Source organism: Acinonyx jubatus, chromosome A2 (assembly GCF_027475565.1).
Source record: "Acinonyx jubatus isolate Ajub_Pintada_27869175 chromosome A2, VMU_Ajub_asm_v1.0, whole genome shotgun sequence".
NCBI classification, from domain to species: Eukaryota; Metazoa; Chordata; class Mammalia; order Carnivora; family Felidae; genus Acinonyx; species Acinonyx jubatus.
Genome location: NC_069383.1, coordinates 141082394 through 141107891, shown reverse-complemented (window position 1 = coordinate 141107891; position 25498 = coordinate 141082394). Strand labels below are relative to the sequence as shown.

Below are 25498 nucleotides of genomic sequence, written 5' to 3'. Positions count from 1 at the left end.
GAGGGAGAAAGAGAATCCCAAGCAGGCTCTGTGCTGTCAATGCAGAGCCTGACATGGAGCTTGATCGCACGAACCACGTGATCATGACCTGAGCCGAAACAAAGAGTCAGACGCTTAACCAACTGAGCCACCCAGGTGCCCCTGATTTTTTTTTTTTTTAATGATGAAAATGTGTGCAGTGTTACTTGCGTAATAAAAACAAAATTGTTTTTTTTTCTTTAAAATATTCACTTTATAGGGGTGCCTGGGTAGCTCAGTCGGTTAGGTGTCCGACTTTGGCTCAGGTCATGATCTCACAGTTCATGGGTTCGTGACCCACATCAGGCTTGGAGCCTGGAGCCAGCTTCTGATCCTATGACTCCCTCTCTCTCTGCCCCTCCCCTGCTCACGCTCTGTCTCTCTCTGTATCTCAAAAATAAATGTGAAAAAAATTTAAATATTCACTTTATATTTTATGCTAAAGAGGTCCAAAGTAAATTAGAGATATCATGACGTTCTATCCCTAAATACTTCAGAATTCATTTCTAACAAATAAAAACATTTTTTATACCCTAAAATTATTTTTTTCTAATAAAAGAAACAGCAAAGATGTACTAAAATATTAGGGTGACTCAATTAACCTATTTCAAAAAGCTAAGGTGATATCAGAGAAAAATCTAAATCCAAGTGTTGAAAATTGATTTAATGGTTATTGAAAGGTTTTCCTAAAAACATTACCATCATTATCCCAGCCCCTTATTTTTTTTTTAATTATTTTTTAAAAGTAGGCTCCATGCCCAGCACGGAGCCCAATATGGGGCTCAAACCTATGACCCTGAGATCAAGACCTGAGCTGAGATTGAGATGGACACTTAACTGACTGAGCCATCCAGGCAACCCCCAGCCCCTTACTTTTATACAACATTTTACACTCTCTTCTGTAAAACACTAATAATTTCACATACCGACATGTCAAAATTAGTTATATTTTTTATTTCAGTCATTTGAATTACAAAGGTAATAAAATGTAAAAGGCTATCATAACCGATGGAGCATCTTAACCAAGGACTCCTAATTTAGAATCCTCAGACCCCCAGGGAGTGCATGGATAAAAGTTAGGACATCTGTGAACTTGGATGGAAAAAAATACATCGTTAGTCTCATTAACAACTGGAATTTAACATTTTCTTCCAGTTTGAATGAAGACCGCAGATCACAGAAGCATTAGCAGACCTGTGACACTGTCATCATAGAAATCACTGTATTTTCAAACTACAAAGTGGTTGGTGTAGGTATTTCAAAATACCACTTACTCTTATCATCTCATAGAAGGTGTATTAGTTATTAGACTTGTCTGCCAGATCTTGTTCCTTAAAGCTTTAAGAAGCTTATGTGTAATTCTTACCACCAATTTATAATTTAAATATTTTGCTAACTGTATTTCAACATAACTGGATTTTGTTGTAATCTTACATATTTGATTTTAGGCCCACATCGATGGTCTTCTGTGGGGAAGGGGTATTCACAGGTTTCACAAGATGTCAAAGGTTAAGAACCCTAGAATTCAATCTCTTCTTCACATAATTCCAATCTCCCAAATAACCACTACCCACAACGCAGTGCATATTCTTCGATGTTTATTCCTCTACAGAGACAAATATACAAATTTACATTTTGTGTGCTCTGTCATTGTGTTTTACATTTATATTTTATAATATATGTACAAGTCTCTATAGAATTTGGGTATTCATGCTGTTTCCAGCTTTGGGCTATTATTTTTAAAATTCTGAAATAAAACTCCTTGTATATGACTCTTCATATACTGGTATTTAAAAAAAAATCATGATCAGTTTGGTTTATGGAATGCTTGTCCCAACAAAAAAAATAACCGTAATTTAACCTTAAATTTAACCATAAAGTCAGTTTTATATTATGAAATCAACAGAATAATAGCTAGTATTTTTGTACTTACTATGGGCTAGGTCTTAAGTGCTTTACACGAACTAACTCCTTTCAATCCTTACTACCCTAAGGGCACTGTTTTGATTTCAGTTTCCATGTGAGGAAACTGAAGTATAGAGCAGTGTTCAGTCTCTAAGCTCCCAAAGTGTGTGATTCTGATGACAAATTCAAACAAATAGGTATTCTCAGAGCATGAGAAGTCTCATCTAACACGGGCCCCATCAGTGTCACTTTGAAGGCAGTGGTAAATGATGACTGACACTTGGTTACATCATTACCTTCTGAAGGTGTCTCCTGAAGCTCCTTAGAATTTCATCATCACGGTGCGTTTCAAGAGGGAGGTCAAAGAGTAAAGATCACACTGATGATTACAACCCACCACCTAGTCAATTTGGCCAAAGGCTAGATGGAATGTGTCCAGTGTCAATAAGGAGCAAATTTGCCATTAGACATGGCAGCATCAGAACCACCTTGAACACAACATAGGATCTCCATTATGTTAGGCCCAAGAAATTTCACAGGCAGCAACAGCAGATCATAAATCCAAAACAGAAAAAATGCCAACAGGTTAAATATAAGCACGTGCCAGTGAAGACCAGGCTTGGTCTCCTGGGTGGTCAAAGCCTTATTACACGCTCCCATTATTCATCAAGGCCCCATGCTGGCCAGGGCAAGGCTAATCACTCTCCCCAGTTAGCAAGTTCCAGAACAGACCAAGAGAAACAAAACCACAGAAATGGTATCTTTTTAAATTATCTGGACTGTGCTGAGCAGAGATAAAGTAATCCCTGCTGCTATTCAACATTTGCTTTAACATATCCTAGCAATGAAACATCATTTAGGTTACTTGAGGCAGGAAAGTTCTTTCCCCCTTCTATATCCATATAACAGGGTAAATAATCAGAAAGCACAGGTAACAAAAATGTCATAAACCTCCAAGGTTTGCCAATAAGAGGAGCTGAATGTCCTGTACATCATCTACTACCAGAAGCCATGGAGCCTAATGATTTCACCTTCTTCCTGGCCTGGAGGCCTTGTGGGGAAGCTGTGGAATCCGGCCATCCTGGGCTTGAATCTACAATAAGCTAGGACTTTGAGCAAATTGTTTATCTCTCTGAGACTCAGTTTCCTCATCTTCAAAAGGGTATGATAACACCTATGGTGACAGGGTGGTTGTGTGGATTCAGTGGATCTTATCCCACCCCCACTCATGGTTCAGCCACCTGCTCCCATGGGGAAGCCCCTTCAGCAGGGAAAGGATGCCCCCCAATACTAGCTCTACCTGTACTGGTCCCATCCCTGCCAGTCACAAGAAGGGCCTGGGCCTTGCCAGGGGCAGCAGGAGGGACTCTTCCCAAAGACGAGGTATAAGCAAATGCCCCATATAAAGTCACATACTTAGCAAGAGACCAGCAATACAGTTGAAAGAAATGGGCCAGAGAAACATGAGAACAATCCCTGTTCTGAGTTTCTGAATGAGAGTCAACTGCCCTGAACTGCATTTCTACCTCTCAGTGCTAGAAGGGGTACAAACCTGCTCATGGGTTTAAAAATATTTATACTCTTTTAGCTAGGAATTTCGTATTTTATCCATTTTATCCTACTGATAAAAGATTACACAGATACTCTTAAATGCCTGTCAATGTTATTTATAATAGTAAAAAATTATAATTTACCTAAATATCCAATAAAGGATTGGTTAAAAACAACTGGTGCATTCATCTAACAAAGTACTATATAGTTATTAAAAATAATGTTCTTGGGGCGCCTGGGTGGCTTGGTCGGTTAAGCGTCCGACTTCGGCTCAGGTCATGATCTCACGGTCCGTGGGTTTGAGCCCCGCGTCGGGCTCTGTGCTGCCAGCTCAGAGCCTGGAGCCTGTTTCGGATTCTGTGTCTCCCTCTCTCTCTGGCCCTCCCCTGTTCATGCTCTCTCTCTGTCTCAAAAATAAACGTTAAAAAAACATTTTTTTTTTTTAAATAATGTTCTTAAGGAACATTATAGGATGTGGTGACATGATCTCAATGTAGTAAATGAAAACTTCAGGAATAAATTAATATGTGTTATGATCCCAATTTTTAAAATTTGTGCTTATATAAACTTAAATATATATGCTACTTAGGGATACACATATTGTAGCAAGTTTATAGACAGGCAAGGCAACAATAAACATTAAACATCAGCAGAGCAAGGGGTTTGCAAGGACCTTCCGCTTTTTTGTTAAGGGCCTATTTCCTCAGTTGCATTGGTGGTTACATTTTATATTATCTTTGATGCCATTTTGTATGTCTGCACTATTCATAATGAAACGTTTTAAAGTGTGTGCATAAAATGCCGAGAAGATAATGCATCAAAATGTAGCTATTGCCTTGAGGTGGGATTATTAATGACTTGTCTTATTCACATTGTCCAAATTTTCTACAAAGAACATGTATTCATTCCTTTTCATCTTTTACATTGTTTTTATCACTGGAAACTATTTTCATGCCTGCCCCAGAACTCATTTATTTTTTGAGAAAGGATGCTTGGTGCTAGGCGGTGCCCTCCATCAGGGGCTCACCTGGTTCTTCCACCAAGGGCCTCTCCTAGGGCATCATGAACACTGGCTCTTCACTCAGGCATCTCTCTCCCGTTAGAAGTTAAACCAGAAAAGTGCTGTGGGGGAAGCAATGTCCCTGAAACCATCCCACTCGTATCCTCTGACGTGAGAGGAGATTTGTAGGCGGCTGCTAGGAGCACTCTCCACTCTGCAGTTTGTTCTCAAAAGCATAGGTTGCCTTTTTTTTTTTTTTTCCTTTTTTTTCTGGAATAGTTTGTGTTCCATCCTGCCAGGAAGCTGGGGGCTCAGCCACTGGCTCGGATAAAGCGGTGGGAAAAATTAGAGAACAATTATAGCGTCAACTAGCATAGGCATTCCATCACAATTCATTTTCCACCAAGTGCTGGGGGTGGAGGGTGGGAGAATAATTCTTTGGAGATACATCACCATACCTTAAGACCCTTCCAATTCCCTTTTTAAGAGGAACTCTTAAATGGGGTCTTGGCTGAGCTCCACTGGGCCCATGAAATCACAGGTCAATCTTGTAAAATTTTCTTGAGTCCAGATTCCCAAAAGAGTCCATGATCCCCCAAATAATGGAAGATTCTTGTCTGAAAAAATAAGCTTTTTTCTTAGCTTATACACTCCTATTTGGTCTGTAAGCACAAGTTCAATAGGAGGTTAGGAGGAAAAACTCCTTTCCAGTCACCTATCAGAATTGCCATCTGAGGCTTTAAACTAAAGCAAGATGTCAGTGGGAATGTTTGGGGTTATCATTACTCAGACACCCTGAGGGGCCCTATACATACTTTTTAATCAAAGGGGGAAGGTTTCCTCTGTGTTAATATCTGCCTACTCTATGCCACAGATATAGTTCTTTAAAAGGGGTATGTAGGGGCGCCTGGTGGCTTGGTCTGTTGGGCGTCCGACTTTGGCTCAGGTCATGATCTCACGGTCCGTGAGTTCGAGCCCCACGTCAGGCTCTGTGCTGACAGCTCAGAGCCTGGAGCCTGTTTCAGATTCTGTGTCTCCCTCTCTCTCTGCTCCTCCCCTGTTCATGCTCTGTCTCTCTCTGTCTCAAAAATAAATAAACGTTTAAAAAATTTAAAATAAAATAAAATAAAATAAAAGGGGTATGTATGTTAAATTCTACACACACATTAGGGTTCACTGGTTTTTTTTTTTTTTTTTGCTTTTAAAAACCAATCAAACAATAAGTAAAAACCAAGAGCTCAATGTATATGCAGCATTGAGCTGCAACGCAATGGAAATTTGACCATGATCCCCAAAGGACCCCATCCCCTCATCTAGTAACTTCTTATTGAAACTACACATCTGATGACTATCTTTCCACTTATTAAATGGAATCAAAATTGAGAGTTACTAGTATTATTTTCCCAAACCCTCACATCCTCTCATATGAGTCATCCATCAGAACCCACCTTCTTTTTAGATACTTTCCACTACACATAGAAACAGTTTCAAGCCACTCTTCAGTAATGCTGCTGGTTAGTTAAGGGACTGCAGTTACTGAGCTATTGCCATTTTAAAGCCTCTTCGAGTGACCTGCAAAGGCCATTTATTTATTAGAACACTTAATTTATTGGACTCATCTATGTATTTAGACATTATTGCCTTTTATGGAAAATAATGTGAGTGACTGCACCTCCTACTTATTCAGTTCAAAATATGTCTGCTGAATGGCTATTAGGTAGAAGGCATGGAAAATCAGTACGACTTCTCCCAAGGCCTCATCTTGATCTGTCACACATCTTATCATTTCCATATGACTGGGATTGTCAGTAAACCTAGAACACACCAGTTTTCATGCCTTCTAACAGCTTCTAAGAGTCTAGGAGATTTGTAGGGTCTTTCTAACTTTTACATTTATTATAATACTATGTGATAATATCTGTAGGAAACTTGTCCCAGGTTCTAGAATCTGTCTGCCAAGATTCAGGAAAAAATGACGGCAAATTAGAAAGGAATTTGGCCATAGCATATCCCTAAGCATAAAGCTAGATTTCTATAAAAGTCTCTTTATTATAACAAAACATGTTATGAGATGATTAAAAGAGGGGGGGTGTGGAGAGAAATGTCTTTTGTAGCCGCACCAAGAGAAACGAGGTTGGATCATTCATTATATGAGACTTAAGTGACCTTCATGAGAAGACAAGGTCATTGATGCCAATCAAGACAAAAACCAAATCACAACTCATAAATAATCTTTTCATATAAGAGAGTTTAGTGGTTTTTTAATTTAAAAACTTCTAGAGACCTGTTTTCCTGAAAAAGAAATATAGTATAATGTAGTTGAAGAAATATGTATGATGAGGTATAATTGTAGAAACGACTAAAGTCTTACCTAAATCACTACATCTCCCTGGGCTTCTACTGTTCATTTTCAAAGTGAGAGGACAGAACTAGATGGTGGCTAAGGTTCTTTCAATTCTAAAAGTCAATGATTCTAATAATTCCCACAAAATTAAAAACATTCAAACAACAAAAACCTTACTGCTACTAAGAGTTTCATTGACTTCACCTGTCAATAATAAAACATTCAGTGAGTAAAGTAAAACCCAGAAGAACATCATCTTTTTGTCCTGTTACCATGGTATCCTAGTAAACTGGTCCAACTCCATTAATCTGATGGTCTAAAGACTGGAACAAACACCATATGGTGAAATAAAGATGTCCAAGTACATTAATTAGACACCAGCTCAGGATCATTCCATCATGGCTATTTGCATCACAGAAAACTCTGCAATAATTAGAGGTGACTGGATGGCTCAGTCAGTTAAGGACAGACTCTGGATTTCGGCTCAGGTCATGATCTCACGGTTCATGAGATCAAGCCCCAAGTCGGGCTCTGTGCTGTCAGTTCAGAGCTTGCTTGGGATTCTCTCTCTGCCCCTCCCCTGCTTGTGCCCTCTCTCTGTCTCTCTGAAAATAAATAAATAAAAACATTTAAAAATAACTGGAAGAGCATTGTTTATACTGGAAGAACATTTAACTAAATGCTGTCATACGAGAACCCAATAATCCATGTTCAACAAAGTTCCAAATATTCACAATGGTTTCAGAGGACTTGATCTCAAACTTTTTTTTAACAAATGGGGAAACTGAGGCCCAGAGAGGAGATTCAACTTGCCCAAGGTTGCACTGCTAGTTATAGGCAGAGCCAGGATCATGACCCAGTTCTTAATTATTAGCACAGAAGCCTTCTCATCTCATAACAATGGCTTCTGTGGTTTCCACAGAGGAGAAGACCAGGGCCCAAAGCTGGATGGATCCACCATGCACAATGACCAGACTCCAAGGAAGTACAGATGATGGATGGACACACGGATCCCAGGAGGGCCTGAATATCCACCCCCAGCCCTTTGATAATAAGTGCATTGGAGGCCCATGTTGGCTTCCCAGTTGTGTCACTGGGGAGACAAAGAAGCCATACAAAGAAAGCTGCTGAAATTAAGCACCGAGGACACAGCCTGAAAAATTCAAGAAAGTTCTTTGCCTCTCTCATCACCAGCACTTGACTAACATGTCATTAAATATCTTTTGCAAACTTCTGCTTTTAAAGAAAAACAGAAGGCTCACATTTGGTGGGTGCCTAGTATGTCCCAGGCAGTGTGCTTGGTAGTCTCACTTTTGTTGTTTTATTTGATCCTCACAACAATCCTGTTAGGTGACGTCTTTTCATCCCTATTTTCCAGATGAGAAAACAGAGGCAAGGAAAGGTGTCACATAAATGGTAAGTGTAGAATCTGGAGTCAAATGAAGATCTGTTAAATCCAAAGTCACTCACTCTGCCAGCTGCTGGAGACTTCTCCCAGCCTTTGGGCACCAGCTGCCTGACCAACTCACTAACTTCCCTGTAAGGGAGACAAACATCTGACCATCTTCTGGAACCAGCCTCTGAAACAGCACAGTGGCATTTATCTAGACTCTACTCAGATGCACTGATTTCATACTTCATTTCATGAGAAAAACAAAAACAAAAACAAAACATGAGCAATAAACAGCTTGGCTTGGGAGCTTAAGTCGGCCACGCAGCTTTCTCCAGTCAAGTGAAATGTCAAAAAGAGTTTTCCCCAGTTCACAACTTCCATTGTCGGATCCTGGAAGCCCACTTATGGCACACAGCATGTTGACAAACAGATTCAGAGCTGAGACGTGTTCTCACGGTAGAGGAAACAGGAAGTGCTGTACTTACGCTTATGTCGAGACTGCAAAGGCTAACGGCATCCTCATCTTGGGTGCTCTGCTTGCGTTTTCGCTGCAAAACAAACGATAGACAAGGTTCAAATGCAAACAGGGATTATGGCTTTGATTAAGGGAAGAAAAAAAGCAATCAATCGAATGGCATATGCAACCCTTGCCATTTCTACCGTGTTTCCCGAAAACCTTTAACCAACCTATGTAAATGAACAATTCTAAGAAAGCTTAAGAAATCATGGAGAAGCTTCAAACTCTAAGGTAATTGGTTTACATTATTCTGATTCCTGCTGCTACATTTTTTTTTTTGTATTTCCTTTTTTCCTAAATGTCTTTATATATTAAGGCTTAGATATTTAGATACAAAGTTCAGATTCTGACTAACTTGGAAGAAGACGCTAGACCGGAAAGGAAATCTAATTCACTTGAAGATATTTCAGTTCTAGAGGTGCTTTGTACTTGGGTAATTTAAATTTAAAGTTCCAAACTTCGTCCAGGATCCTGATATAATCACAGAACCAGAATGCTGGAACAAATCTTAGACATCATCTCCAATTTTCCTGTTTTATAGCCATCAACACCAAGAAAAATCATTACTGGAACTGAAGAAAACTGTATTTGAAATGAACTTATGACCATCTCCCAGGTTAGATGTAGAAAATATATTTTCTTCTTTATAAAAAGAAAAGAAACTCCATCTACAAACCATAATAGAGCTCATCAGGGATACATTCACCTCACTTCTGCATTCCAGCTCAACCAACCGGGCAAGTATCACTTGAGTCCCTATGGTGTGACTTTTTAAGTCTCCTGATCATAACTTGGCAGAAACTTACCAAAGGACCAGAATCACTGGCATGAAGTTCCCATGGAATCCAGAGACATGTTAGTCTTCAGTCCCTAAAGAAGCCCACCTCTTCCTCCTCCTCTATCATACCCTGAGCAGGAAAGACAGCAAGTGGAAAGCAACCAGAGCCGTCCTTGTCTGTCTTACTACAATTGTCCTAGTATTTCTTCAAATCAATTCAAGGAAGATGTGTTGAACATCTATCATGAGCCTGGCCCTGCTTTTGCTTCTGGGACTGCAAAGACCAGCAGCAGCAGAGAGTGAGTTCCTTAACTCACATTCTTTCAGGAGGGAGAGACCCTGAAGGAATTAACTAGAATGTAGAAAAATCCAAACATCCTAGGAAGGTCACTTCACTTTTCTGAGTTACCCCTTCTCAACTCTTAAGGTGGGAGTGATGATATTAGCTTCTACTCTCAAAGGGAGAGGAGTAAATATGGTAACGCATTTTAGAGCTTAGCAGAGTGCCTGGTACACAGTGGGTGCTCAAAACATGGCTTAGAAGACTCTGCAAGCACAGTGAGGAGTAATTAGTGTCGGTGGGGGTTGGAGAGATCTTCTCAGAGAAGAAGGTGTTTGCATAGGCCAAAGATATTGGGAGGGGACTAGGGCCTCTTGTTCCATAGCCAGCCGCCTAGATCTTTAGAACCCCACAGGTGCACATAGTTCTATCCAGAGAAATGGAGTTCTAGATCTTATATATTATTCCATCTGAGCAGTGGAATGATTTAGAGATGAATGCCAGGAACCAGGATACCAAATCAGCCATCTGGGATGGTGCTCAAGAATCTGCATTAACAAACTCACCAGGTGATTTTTAGGGGGTCAGATACTCTATTCAGGGGCTTTGAGGGGAGCCCTGAAAAAACGGGGAGAGCCACGTGCCATTTTGAGAATGCTTCATGTTGGTATAGGGACCTGACCCTTATGATTCATCATCTAGTTACAATTAAAAGCAGCACTGTGGTGTCAGTGAAGCCAATTCACTGCTTAATATTTACAAGGTGACTTTTTGAGGCAAGTACAGCAAAGGATAATTTCCATTCTAGGATAAGTAAACTGAAGTCAGGGGAGATTAACAATTTGTTCAAAGTAATGTGGCTAGGGTGTAACACTCTGAATCCAGGATTCTAATTTCTGGGGCAAAACCCTTCACACATATCACTGAAAGCATGCTTGGCAAATAGGTTACAACTCATTTGCTACCTGGAACGTCTGGTAGCCTCTGCCTGGAGCTGTATTGAGAAGCAGTACACAGCACAGCAAAATGGGACAATGCTGCAATCAATCAGTAACACGTGCTGGGGTGTAAGAGAGGGGACAGCTGCTACCCAGGATAGTCTGTGCCCTTCCTGAGTCTGGCTTCTCTTGTGTTGAGAGGCCACAGTGTTATACCTGGGCGCTTGGGAAATGCCATGAGGGGCAGAGGCTCTGGGATGTTGTCTATGAGGTGAATAATGCCTACCAGGTAGGGTTGTTGCTAGGATCATAGATGATATGCATATGGAGGCAGGAACGAGGCCTGACACACAGTAGGCACACAATAAATAGCAGTTCCTGTCACGTGTTACCCAAACTGCAAGCCACACAGACATCTGCTGCTACCCAATATTGTCAAGTTATAGAATTTCATGGTGCTACAATTCCAGTCCTAGAGCTCAACAATTTTGTCAATGCAACATGTTAATGGTAGCCTGTTATCTCAAGAAGCCCATCCTGGTGAAGGAGAGGGGATAATAAGATGGGTTTTTTTTTTTAATGTTTTTTTTTGAGAGAGAAATAGAGAGAGTGTGCATATGAGCCAGGGCTGGGGAGAGAGAAAGAGGGAAAGAGAGAATCCCAAGCAGGCTCTGTGCTATCAGTGCAGAGCCCAACTCAGGGATTGAACCCACAAACCGTGAGATCATGACCTGAGCCAAAATCAAGAGTCAGATGCTTACCCAACTGAGCCACCCAGGCACTCCAAGAGTTTTTTCCCTCAGAGGCATATAGCTCTCTCCAGACCAACTCAACAATTACCCAGGGCTGGAACTCAGTCTCCAGAGCACCCCTACCCTCCGACACTTCACGTGCTCCAAGTGTCAAGTCCAGAAGATAAACGTCCTCTAGTAGCCTTTTTAATTAAGCCATGGCCACTTAATCGGGGATAGACTGATCTCCTTGAGAAACCCACACGTTTATAAAATGAAAGCTAAAGGGTTATCAAAATGGATTTTCTTTTCAATTTCTATTACAGGGGGTGGTGACTGACCACTGCCAGCAACCAGGAAGGAGCCTGATGGTTAAGTTCTGGGCCTGAAGCAAAAACTTCACAAGTGTCGTTTAGCCATCTGTTCACTTGTTTTGTGTTTACTGAGCACTTCTGATGTGCAAAGCCCTGCGGCGGATCTGGGGATACAGCAGTGAATGAGCTAGGCAAGCTCCATGCTCACTAACTGGGAGTAAAAAGAAAACAAAATAATTACAGATTGTGATCTCCGTTGTGAATGAGTCAGATGAAGTGCTGACACAGACTAGAAAGGGAGACACAGTTTAGAATGATAATTTACTTTTTTAATTTTTTTATGAATACAATTTATTATCAAATTGGCTTCCATACAACACCCACTGCTCATTCCAACAAGTGCCCTCCTCAATGCCCATCACCCATTTTCCCTCTCCCCCACCTCCCCATCCACCATTAATTTGTTTTCTGTATTTAATAGTCTCTTGTGGTTTGCCTCCCTCCCTCCCTATTTGTATCTATTTTTTTTCCTCCTTCCCTTCCCCCATTTAATTTAATCTTTTGTTTTCTGGTTTTTGGCTGACCTTCTCATGAGCCATAAGCCCATGAAGGCAGGACTTGGTCTGTCAAGGTCACGTTCCAGAACCTGCTGCAGTACCTGATGCATGGCCCCCACACCCTACGATAGCACTTGATTGTTTTGCGGATGCCCTCAGTCCTGCACCCTTTGAGAAGCTTGTTATCTTCACCAATTACCCAACTCCAACGGGGGCACAGAGGGAGAGAGTGGAGGGAACCAAATGGGCACCCATTCCACCAGACCAGCCAGCCTGATTGGCCCACGCGATGAAAGGTGTGCAGGTGACACAGCCCCATGCATGGGTTGCATACCGCAACCTAGGAGCTTCTAAATTCCACCCAGGAATTTCTAAACTATTGGAGAGCTGAGCTCATGTCAACGATCTGAAGAACAGTTCATGGGAAATTTAAATCCTGGAGACACAGACAAATGTGTATCTCAGAAAGCAAAGGGTGTGACAGGACACTACACTCATTTTGAACTTCACCAGAATGATTGATAATGACAATAACTAGCTTTGGCCAATTTAATACTCACCACCTTCCCATCACAGAGCTAAATCTTCATATGCATGATCTGATTTGATTCTCACGACTATCCCAGGAGGTGCGCAGGAACAAGTGTTATCTCCATTTTACAGAGGAGGAGATGGAGGTTCAGAGAGGGGCAGGGATTTGCCCAAAGTTCTATAATTAGCAAGAGGCAGAGCCTGGATTCATCAGGCTCCAGGCTATGTGTTTCTCCACTACACTGTCCTGTCCCAGAGTCTGGAAGGGCACATCGTACAGAGATGGAGTAAGGAAGTGTTGCACATGAGGAGTTGGGGAGGAAACACCTTTATAACTTATTCTATTAAAGACCTGGCCTTGAAGATAGTACACCTAGATAACATTTTGTGGTCCTTTATAGCTTTAGAAGCTATCACTGCCTGCCACTAGGTAGGCTAGGGCTGAGTCAAGCCACCATTTTACTTTCCCTGTGCATCAGAAACAAAGGGCAGCTTACCTGTGGGGGAGGGGAGGTTCCTAGGCTGGAAGGACACTGAGCAAACTGTCTGCATTTACACACTTGGCCCTGCATGTTCTCATCAGCCAATTGGAGAAGCCATGGACCCACCCTGTTATTCTTGTTCAATTTACTGAAGCGAATGCAGAGTCTGCTTCCCTTTCAACCATGAAAACAGAGCGCCTTGGGTGCTATAGTTTGCGCTGATTTGCGTACATAACTTTAAACCCCAGTGCTCTGTGCAGTAGGTCAATGAATAATTTCTGAATGAGTGACTAAACGAAAGAATGAATAAAGGAGGCCAGTGTTTTTGAGGTGACGCCCTTCCCTTCCGCTAACCACCTGGCTGCCAAAATTAAATCAAAACCTCAAAAGCAAAGATCACTGAAAGCTGACATTCTTCAACCTCAGATTTCCTTGGAGACATAAAACCTGCAAGTTTAAGCTACAACTCTTGCTTTCCAAATAAGAAAGGTTTTTTTCCCTTACCAATGGAGGCATTTATTTTTCTTAAAATACATAGAGATGTTAAATCATGGCTGTTCAAACATTGGTCTAAGTGGGATATGGGTGACTTCCACTCCCCCTATGAGAAGGAATATCAGATCTGTTCAAGGGTGAGGGACTCCCATGACCAGGGCATCTATCCAGGCACTGCCCTCAGCAATGGCACAGGGATTCAATCTTTAGGAGCAAGGAATCAAAGTATAAGAATACCTCAACTGAAGGGGAACAGCCAGCTTGAACCAAATCATAAGTGAACTTAATGGGCACTTGAACCCTTTGAACACCTAGGCACCTATCTAGGGCAGGCAGGAAAGGCAATTACAGAGGGGAATTTATGAGAACAAAGGGGCTGAATATACTATCTTAGACCTGCAGTTTACATATTTGATGAGATACTTTCTAGAGGTGCTTGGGTGCTAGAAAAACTCATGTTTCTCGAATCAAAAGAAACAAACAAACACAAAGCCCCTTTGTTAATTTGCAACAGAGCAAAGCCCTTCATATATTCAGATATAAGGTCTGATGGAGATAGGGGTATGTTTGGATGGATCTGAGTGGACTCTGTTTGAGACTCACTACTGGTAACACCATCCTGCTATCTCAACCATAAGTGTTCACCTGTGCTCCTTCCAACCCACTTTCACGAAGCATCTTTGTTCTCCAGGCCACTCAATGGCTCTCTCCTTTAGGCGTGGCTACCTTCTAATAGAACAAGGTAGACCACTAAATCTCATGAGTAAATGGTCCATAAACAACTAGTTTTTCTCTGGTGTCCTGGGTAAGGCTCTCTATGGAGAGCACTGACCCTATCCCTGACTCATCAATGTTCAGAAGAACTGGGCCAAGCCTTAATGTCTTATCCTTATTGGGCTCAGCTCCCATTCTCTCTAGACTCAAATCTTGAGATCTTTGAGGTTTGGAATCTCAGAATCCAAGGAGAATCCAGGTGCTTTCTAATGTTTATTTATTTTTGAGACAGAGAGAGACAGAGCATGAACGGGGGAAGGTCAGAGAGAGGGAGACACAGAATCTGAAGCAGGCTCCAGGCTCTGAGCTTTCAGCACAGAGCCCGACGCGGGGCTCGAACTCACGGACAGTGAGATCATGACCTGAGCCGAAGTCGGACGCTTAACCGACTGAGCCACCCAGGCGCTCCTCCAGGTGCTTTCTAATACACAAGCGGAAGGAAGTGAAAGCTGAAAGTGGGAACCTGCTATGAGCCAAGCACTGTGCTCACAATTTAAAGGACTGTTCCATTTAAGCTACTCTTTAACCCAGTTTAAATAAGAATTGCTGTGTTCATTTTACAGTGAGGGACACTCATGCTCACTCAAGGTCACAAAATTAGTAAATACTAGAGAGGGATTTCTCTCTAGGCCAGCCTAATTCTGAAACCACTGATCTTTCTGCCTTACAATGCTATTTCTCTTTTTATATTGTTTAAAAACAATATGGGGTGCCTGGGTGGCTCAGTCAGTTAAGCATCCAACTCCTGCTCAGGTCATGATCTCATGGTTCATGAGTTTGAGCCCCACATCAGGCTCTGTGCTGACAGCTCAGAGCCTGGAGCCTGCTTCAGATTCTGTTACTCCCCCCCCCCCACCCTCTCTCTCTCTCTCTCTCTCTCTCTGCCCCCTCCCCCACTTGTACTCTGTCTCTCTCAAAAATAAACATTAAAAATTAAAAAAACCCAATATGTACCTTATTTGAATTAATATATTAAAAATATAAAATATATTTAAACACATTTAAAATAATGCCTTTTAAAAACAATATAAAAGGCTCACAAGGTATTTCCTTACATACCTGAAGGAAATTAAGAGCTTAAATGAGACAGACCTGAGTTCAAAATCCAGCTCCACTATTTGCTATTTGGTGTGATAAACTTACTTCTTTATCCCTTCATTCGCTCAACAATTATTCACTGAGGACCTACAATGGGCCGGGGGCAGTTTCTAGATGTGGGGATCTGTGTCTATAAAACACTTCCATAAGCTTTGATTTCTCCATCATGGGGTTATTTCGAAGATTAAAGTAAATAAAATATTTACAACAGGGCCCGGCAAATAGCGAAAGATTAAAAAATAGTCATTATTCTTGTTACTGTGGCACTTTCCATTACCACTGTTGTCGCCGCTGTTCTGTTGTTATTTGACATAGTGAGGTGGGCAGGGTGGGTACCAGAGATGGGGATCCTACAGGATGGGGGGAACCTGGCTAGGATGCAGCCTGACCATCCTGGAACTACCCACGGCACACAGGGGTCTAAGTGGACGCTCTCCAGATACCTTCAGTCACGTTTCCAGTGTGTTGTCCTTACTCCACTCACAGAGACAGGGCAAATGCAAGGCCTGACTTCATTTTAAATGGCTGAGATTGAATTGATTAGTGTCGGAACAGCCCTGTTATTTAATCACAGGGCTTTTCTATTTAATAACCAAGTGAGCAGAGCAGCAAAAACACACTGATGGAAGGAGTGCAGCTCCCAACCTGACAGCAAATGGCCCCCGATTAGTCGTTTGTAATTATTAAATTCAAACCAGATCTCAAACCTTTTTTGATTTATCTCTTTGCTGGCAAACAGCTTTGGTGGTTTCAGAGGCTTTAATGCCTCCCTTTCATCTGCGCCTTCTTTGGGAAGAGATTAGCAAAAGGATTTTGTGTTCTTGTCCTTGCCCTTAGCTGGAGCTTGACTTGCTAAACTCACGTTTGGGCAGGGAACGATCCACATTCTGTTTTGCTCCTGTCTGAAGCTGCAGGCGTGAGCGAGAGAGGGACCCCTCCTCCATTTTTAATACACTCCTGGGAGTTCCTCCTGTTTTTAAAACACCCTTCTCCAACATCCAGCAACCTGATCCTGTTTTCTAGACTCTTCAATGTGCTCATGGGGTAGCAAACCTGGAAATCCTGGTGTTCTCTGAGCTACTAGTGAAGAAACCATAACTAACATGAAATGTAATTTTATCTTCAGATGCCATTAACTATGGCCTGAAACAGATGCCATTAACTATGGCATTTGAAAATGCTAAGTTGGCACTGAAGTCAGACTTGGTGGCTTCACACCCAAGTTATGACTTGGATTTGTTGTAGAACCTTAAGCACATCATTTCACCTATTCAAACCTCAGTTTCCTCATCTATAAAATGGGAATACAAAAGTTATCGTGAGAGTTAACTAAATCAATGTGGGTAAAGGGCTTAGCACAATGCCTGGCACACAGTAGCTACTCAACTATCAGCGAAATAGTAGCAGAAGCAACTATAGCAGTAACAGCAAGTGAGAGCAGGTGCCAGAGGAAACAAACCATAGAGAAAATACTTAAAATGTATAAAAGTCTACCCACTAACCTGACTTTGGAAAACTAGGAAAAGCCCTGATTGTTGATTTTGGCCATGGAACACCTGGCCTTTAGGCTGTTTGGAAGCAGAGATGAAATCGTCCTGGCCAAGGAAAGGTCCTTCTCTCCCACGGGAAGGAAATCATGTCCAACCGGACAAACGGGAGGAGGGGAGAGCCAGCCAGCATGTCAGTGCCACCACCAGCCCTGCTAACCAACTGGCAGCCAGAGTCACTGTCATTCCTCAAGCATAGACCACTTTTCCCTCCAAAAACACTCAAGGCCAGAGGAACAGGAAAGAAGACAGGAAACGTGGTCTACTCAGGGTAGAGAGCTGGTGAGTATATTTTCCAGAGAGATTATCCTAGAAAAACTTCATTATGGGCATCAATTTAACTTGGGAGAAGGAGGTGTTATTCACAAAGATTTTCAACAATAGGATGTGAGAGGAAGCACAAAATTGAATTAACCAGAGTGCTTTTTCCTTGGCCTTCTAATAATTACTATAATTATTTTGTGTATATTTTTACTGGCTCTCAGGTGCACTGACTTGGACTAATCACAGTCCTTCGTTCATAACACATTACAATCGCTGATGCTTCCCTGGCCCTCTTTTATGTGTTCATTCATTTACTTTTAACAGCATAATGAACTCTCATTTATTAAAATTCTTTGCATATGCAATGGTTTGAAGCCCTTATCAACAAAAAAGTTATTTGTATGGTTTAGGGAATGTCTAAACAATTGCTTAATTTCTAGATAATTACTCTATGTAACCAATCAACTTAGATAATCCAACTGCACAATTCAGAGTCAAACGTGTTTGTGGTCCACAGTAATACTGGGAACCTGATTTTACAAGGAGAGTTCTCAGATCTTTACTCATTTTGTGTTCCTGCCTTTTCCTATCTAGAAAGACCCCGGTGCTGGTGATGCCTTATCAGCCACAGCACCCCATGCATTCCTAAGTAGGTCCCTAAATGCTAACAGGCAGGCATTTAACCATAGGGAGAGCAAGGCTTCCTTTGGTTCCCTGGTGTCTGGACCATCTACTCCTGGAGGCACCTTGCCACACAAAGCAGAGGTGAATACCGGCTGCACCTGCTGAGATGCATTGTAAATCCTGACAACTCATCAAGACAGTCCTTTAAATAGAGAAAAGGTTCCCTGGCAGAACCATTAGGTACTGGCTATCAGATTAGAACTCACAACTTGAGTTGCTAAAGTTTAGGGTTTTTTATGGCATATTCTGGCTGCTCTTCCTTTTCATTCCTCCTTCCCTTTGCTGGGTTTATAATGACAACCGTCTATTAAGAATCCACTGTAGGGGCGCCTGGGTGGCGCAGTCAGTTAAGCGTCCGACTTCAGCCAGGTCACGATCTCATGGTCCGTGAGTTCGAGCCCCGCGTCAGGCTCTGGGCTGATGGCTCGGAGCCTGGAGCCTGTTTCCGATTCTGTGTCTCCCTCTCTCTCTGCCCCTCCCCCGTTCATGCTCTGTCTCTCTCTGTCCCAAAAATAAAAAATAAACGTTGAAAAAAAAAAAAAAAAGAATCCACTGCAGGACACCAGGGTGGCTCAGTTGGTTAAGTGTCCGACTTCAGCTCAGGTCCTGATCTTGCGGTTTGTGAGTCTGGGTCCCGTGTTGGACTCTGTGCTGACAGCTCAGAGCCTGGAGCCTGCTTCAGATTCTGTGTCTCCCTCTCTCTCTGCTCTTCCCCCACTCATGGTCTGTCTCTGTGTCTCAAAAATAAATAAAAACATTAAAAAATTTTTTAAAAAGGATCCACTGCATGCTGGGTACTTTCCACATGTGACATCCAATCTTTACAGCTGTATACACACACAAAAATAATTACACCTGAGGAAACTGAGACTTAAAGAGTTTAAATGGCTCATTGAGGGTGCTCTGTAAGTGCACAAAACAAAAAAATTTTATGTCAGATCTGGCTGTGTAGCCAGTCCTTCTGGTCCACATCCCTAGGCAATCACTATTCCCTTACGTAACTGGCCTTTCTACTGGCCAGAAATGCTAGGGATTTAATGCCATCAGGAGCAGCCCTCAACCTGTGATGTACTGGAGTTAGTAGGCAAATAGCCCAGCTTCCTACAGTTTGTGGGGACAACTCTGAGATGTGGTCTCAATCTTGACCGTACACTGGAACCACCAAGGGAGTTTAAAAAACTCTCACGCCTGGCTCCCATTATCCAGGGATTCTGAACATCAGGAGTTTCAAAAGCTCCCCAGGTGATTCTAATGTGCAGCAAAGTTTGAGAACCACTGTCCTATGTAGTGTCCCAGCAGTCCCCAGCAGGATTGAAACCCAGCTGCCCACAGAGCTAACCTGTTCATGATTACATCCTGTATCAGCTTCCTTCCCTTCCCTGTCTCTTCCCTGTATCGTCAGCAGTGCTTCTGGGGATTATTTCCCAAATAAACCACTTGCACTTGTATTTGGGTCTGTTTCTGTGGGACTGAGCCAAAGATAAGCTGAATATAGCCCGGTGTCTCTAACACTGGAAGTGTACCAGGAGGCAGGTGAAGCCACAGAATAAACACAGTCCATCAACTTGACTTTGCAGGAAGCCATGCCAGCCATTATTTGTATGTTTCAACAAGAACGGAATGTCAATTTACATGAGATTTTAAAGATAAGTCTGGGAAGAAATTTAAAATCAAGTGACCTTCACGTTGATCTTCCCTTGTACAAGACACACAAAGGGCTGAGTCTGCTTCCTCTCTGATCAGAGGTTGGGAAGTGTCCAGAAGTCAGAGACAGTCACAGCTCCTCCTTCTCCTGACTTCGTGGTCCACCCACAGTTCTCCTCTGGCAAAAGGCCTGGTAAGACTCTATCAGGGACCTGCCTTCATTTGATTACAAATTAGAGATGAAACTGCTTTAAGTATAAGCCCTTACAGCTAACAAGGACAACCCCAATGTTACTTTTTTTTTTTTTTTTTTGTATCTCTATTCACCAGGTGAAGTTTGTTCTTGCATGGAGAGATTAGACCTGCAGATTTTAAATTAAGGTGAGAAACAACAACACAAATAGGCATTTAATTACAGTCTTAGAATGGAAGCCTGGTTTGATTCTTGGTCTCCATGATTGGTGGGAACACTGGAGACTTATAATCAGGAGCCTTAGAAGTGTGGAGGCAGGTGTCAAAATCATTTAACCTGTCCTTATATACTGCAGGCAAAAGTGTGAGCTTATATAAGTGAACTTTCTGGAAGATGCTCTGATAATACCAATAAAATGGCTAATAGGAACAACCGTGGGGAAACCATGGATATACTTTGACGAAGACCTATGCAGAAGGGTGTTTACTGTAGCACTGTTTATAAAAGCAAGACACTGGAAACAAAATGTCCACCAAAACAGACTGGCTAAGTAAAACTAGTCTATCCATATAATGAGACATACCATGCTATTAGAAAGAATAGTGTAGAGCCACCCAGTGTATGGAAAGACCTCCAGGATATATTGAGTTACCAAAATAATAATAATAGAATAATAATAATAAACAGTATGTGCAGCCTGTTTCCTGCTATGTCAAATTCTTAAAATTAAAGGAGAAAAAGTACAAAGGCGCCTGGGTGGCTCAGTCGGTTAAGCATCCAACTCTTGATTTCGGCTCAAGTCATGATCTCACAGTTCATGGGATAAAGCTGCACACCAGGCTCTGTGCTGACCGTGTGGGGCCTGCTTGGGATTCTCTCTCTCCCTCTCTCTCTGTCCTTCCCCCACTCATGCTCACTCACTCTCTCAAAATAAACATTAAAAAAAGAAAACAGAAAAAGTACATACTCTCATATACATACATACACCCTGATATATGTATTAAGTTTTTCCTGTAAGGAAGCACATGAAACTGGGGACAAGCCTAGGGTAGGAAGAAGATTATCGCTTTTTATTTGGTGCTTTCTTGTACTTATGTACCCTAAGCATGTATATATGTCATTTTATTAATGCCATTATAGATTATCTGGGTACTGGAACAACTGTCCTTCTGTTTGGTGGTGGCTATTTCCTTCATGTGTCTCGGTACTAAAAAGAAAGATGATACATCTAAAACCATTTTTTTAAAAACAGATACATGTAGGTAGGTTGGACTTGGAGGCATCAGAACAAATTCATGGTTATACACACACATTTGTGTTTTTCCCTACCTCTATCTACTGAGAGGTATAAAAGCAGTGGCACCCTAGGAGCTATAAACACACCCAGGGCCCAGATCTTATTTTTAAACCACCATTATCCACTAAAAGGACCCAGGGCTCCTTGGAGAAAAAGCTAATTCCAGGGCTAGGGCAGGGAAAATACAAGATGATCCTGGTAATCTTTTTGTATAAAGAAGTAATGAGGGGTGCCTGGGTGGCTCAGTCTAAGTGTCTGACTCTTGATTTCAGTTCAGGTCATGATCTCATGGTTCGTGGTTTCGAGCCCCACATCAGGCTCTGCACTGACTGTGTGGAGCCTGCTTGGGATTCTCTCTCTCCCTCTCTCTGTGCCCCTCTTCTGTTCACTCTCTCTCTGTGTCTCAAAATAAATGAACTTAAAAAAAAATAAAAGAAGAGGGGCACCTGGGTGGCTCAGTCTGTTAAGTGTCCAACTTCAGCTCAGGTCATGATCTTGTGGTCCATGGGTTCGAGCTCCACATTTGGCTCTGTGCTGACAGCTCAGAGCTTGAAGCCTGCTTCAGATTCTGTGTCTCCCTCTCTCTGCTCCTCCCCTGCTCGCACTCTGTCTCTCTTTCTCTCTCTCAAACGTAAAAATAAACATTAAGAAAATAAAAAAAGAAATAAAAGAAGAAGAAAATGTATAGTTTTTAAAAAATAATTAAAAAAAAAGAAGTAATGAAATGTTCTAAGAACAAGGGATAGAATCACCAGCTTATAGGGCTCTCCCCAGCCACATCTGAGACAATGAGTATCAAATGAATGATAGTTAGCAATGGACCAGAACTCACCAAAAAAACTAGGAATCCATGAACCCCTGCTGACATAAACAATTGAATGAATAAATTGCGGAGAAGGGAAATCTTTTCTGTTAGAACACTAACAAATAAACAGAGATGGGATGATGGAGTTTAGCATCAATAGATGCTAAAACTAAGTAGGTTAACATTTCATGACAAATAGGACTGCCATAGTTTTGATTTACTTGTTACTTAAAAAGGGAAAGACCATAACTTTACAATGGAGAAACTTACAAGATGCCACCTGAACTAAGTAATCAAAGCTAATGTCACCAATACTGATATAAAAACTGATATCCCGAATCCTCTGATATGACACACTGAGAAAAACACCATATCAGTCCTGTGAATATTCCTATGAAAAATGCGCAGCCTAAAAAAAGTATTCTCCCATCACTCTAGATATTTTTTAAATGTGTAATCTGAATCTAAACACATGAAGAAATATTTAATAAACCCACATTGAGGGAAACCATACAACATAAGTGGCCTCTACTCTTTAAAACTCTCAAAATCAAGAAATACCAAGAAATCCCGAGGAACTGTTCTAGATTAAAGGAGGCTAAAGAATACATGACAATAAATGCAATGCATGACCCTGAACTGGATTCCAGACCAGGAAAAAAATAGCTATAAAACACTGTAAGAGTTGGCAAATTTTAAAAATGAATAAATGATGGGAATGCAAGCTGGTGCAGCCACGCTGGAAAACAGCATGGAGGTTCTTCAAAAAACTAAAAATAGAACTACCCTATGACCCAGAATTGCACTACTAGGCGTTTATCCACAGGATACAGGTGTGCTGTTTCGAAGGAACACATGCACCCCCATGTTTATAGCAGCACTTTCAACAATAGCCAAAGTATGGAAGGAACCCAAATGTCCACCAAGGGATGAATGGATAAAGAAGATGTGGTATATATGTGTATACACACACACACACACACACACACACACACACACACACACACACAATGGAGTATTACTTGGCAATCAAAAAGAATGAAATCTTGCCATTTGCAACTATGTGGATGGAACTGGAGGGTATTATGCTGAGTGAAATTAGTCAGAAGAAAGACAAAAATCATATGACTTCACTCATCTGACGACTTTAAGAGACAAAACAGATGAACATAAGGGAAGGGAAACAAAAATAATATAAAAATGGAGGGGGACAAAACAGAAGAGACTCATAAATACAGAGAACAAACTGAGGGTTACGGGAGGGGTTGTGGGAGGGGGGGATGGGCTAAATGGGTAAGAAGCACTAAGGAATCTACTCCTGAAATCATTACTGCACTATATGCTAATTTGGATGTAAATTAAAAAAATAAAAATAAAAAGCATTTAAAAAAAATGAATGAATCAGTTAACATATTCTGTCAATATTAAATTTCCTGCTATTGATAATTATATGGTATGTGAGGATGCTCTTGTTCTTACACTGAAGTATTCAAGGCCCAAGGGACATAATATCTGTAACTCATTCTCAAATAGGAAGAGAAAAATAATTCATATTTATAGGTTATATAAATGTTTACTATGTGTGTGTGTGTGTGTGTGTGTGTGTGTGTATTCTCCACTATTTATATATGGTGTATACATATATATAGTATATACTACATATACATACATATATATATACACAGAGATACACAGAGACAGAGAGACAAAGAGAGACAGAGAAATAAAGCAAATGTAAATAACAATTGCAAATAAACAATGAATCTGGGTAAAGTATCTTACTCTAGACACCCAACTTTTCTCTAAGTTTGAAATTATATTACAGTTGCCAAAAACAAAACAAAATAAATTCACAAATAACGTACACACTCCTCCCCTCCCCAAGCAAAATACGTGCCATGTCCATTTGTTCCTCTTTGGGGCATCAGATATCCATGCACTGCCCAACGCCAGTGGGGATCAGGCCCTCTGGGCTCAGCTCTGCAGTATCTGTTAACCCTTGGTGTCCGAGGGCCTAGAGCTCCTGCAGGTGCAGAGTCCATCCAGGCACTCCAGCAGAACGTGCTTGGGTTTTAGCTGGGATATAATTTCTTAGGCCCGAGAAGAATATAATTTAAGAATTACTTAAGAGTAGCTCTCTTCCTTTTTTTTTTTAAATTTTTTTAACGTTTATTTATTTTTGAGACAGAGAGAGACAGAACATGAACAGGGGAGGGTCAGAGAGAGAGAGGGAGACACAGAATCCGGAACAGGCTCCAGGCTCTGAGCTGTCAACACAGAGCCCGACGTGGGGCTTGAACTCACGAACCGCGAGATCATGACCTGAGCCGAAGTCGGACGCTTACCCGACTGAGCCACCCAGGAACCCCAAGAGTAGCTCTCTTCCAAACAAACTGGAATCTTTCACAAGAAGACGTTTATCCTTAAATTTTTCAGTAGGAAAGAAACAACTGTGAGGAAAATAACTGTGTAATAGTTATTATCCTTTCCCTGCAAATAAGGTATTTGAATATGCTAACAACCTCTCTTAACATAGCTCCTCTGATTGGTGTCTCAGGAGGCGACTGGAGCCTCAGGAGAAGCCACAGACAGTCCATGTGGCAAAGACTTCTCATCCAGTCCACCTAGAGTTCATTAGCTCCAGTTTTCAGAGGAGTCTTGACCAACTTGAGAATAATGCTCTTGGCAAAAGCCTGCAGAAAAGCCATCAGGACAATAATGTGAAAGTGAGCCACCACTTCTGATGGGATATCTGGAAAGATGTCAACTGTGATTAGAAGGACATTTTCCTCCTGCAGCTGTCTCTGAAAGTGGAGGAGGACCTCATCACAATGCCAAATTACGTGAGGCGGGCAAACACCAGGGACACGTAGGTGTCTTCAGAGCACCCCTCCTTCATGGCACGATCATGTCCTGTCAAGTTTTGAGTAAAAAAGCAAAAGCTGTGGTGAGCCACAAATGGGCTGCAGGGAGGGGGGGAGGTACTCTGTGCTAAATTTTCTAATCCTGAATTTTTGCTTCAAAGCCTATCTCAATACTTTTATCCTGAAGTCTGAAACCAACGTCTGGATTTTGCAAAATCAAAGCATATTTATCCAGCATTTAATCTATTTCCCAGGAAATCGGTGTTTTACTAAGAACAGAATTCTCTCACGCCCAGAACTTCCCTGGACATTTCTAAGTCCTAACCCAGCACACAGAAAAGGCTCAACAAATGTTTGTGGACGGATACATGTGAACAAATGAACACACTTGCCCACAAAAAGGCAAATATAAAGCTGTAGAATTAAAAAATTTTTTTCTTTGTTTTCATTTTTTTGGAGGGGAGGAGGAAGGGCAGAAAGAGAGAGACAGAATC

At 41.6% G+C, this 25498-nt stretch overlaps 1 protein-coding gene and 1 long non-coding RNA gene across 8 annotated transcripts in view; one reads left to right on the top strand and one right to left on the bottom strand.

Annotated features, from left to right (window-relative positions):
• Positions 1–25498, bottom strand: part of ARHGEF3 (Rho guanine nucleotide exchange factor 3) — a 304214-nt gene that overhangs the window by 134226 nt on the left and 144490 nt on the right. For all 7 annotated transcript variants that reach the window (XM_053219207.1, XM_053219206.1, XM_027039037.2 and 4 more), the window contains one exon: positions 8697–8759. In XM_053219207.1, coding sequence (XP_053075182.1) covers positions 8697–8759 — 63 coding nt within the window. The remainder of the gene's footprint in view (positions 1–8696; positions 8760–25498) is intronic.
• LOC113593576 (uncharacterized) lies at positions 10227–12006 on the top strand. Its single transcript, XR_003413831.2, has 2 exons — positions 10227–10355; positions 11782–12006. It is a non-coding gene; the product is annotated as an uncharacterized LOC113593576 (long non-coding RNA).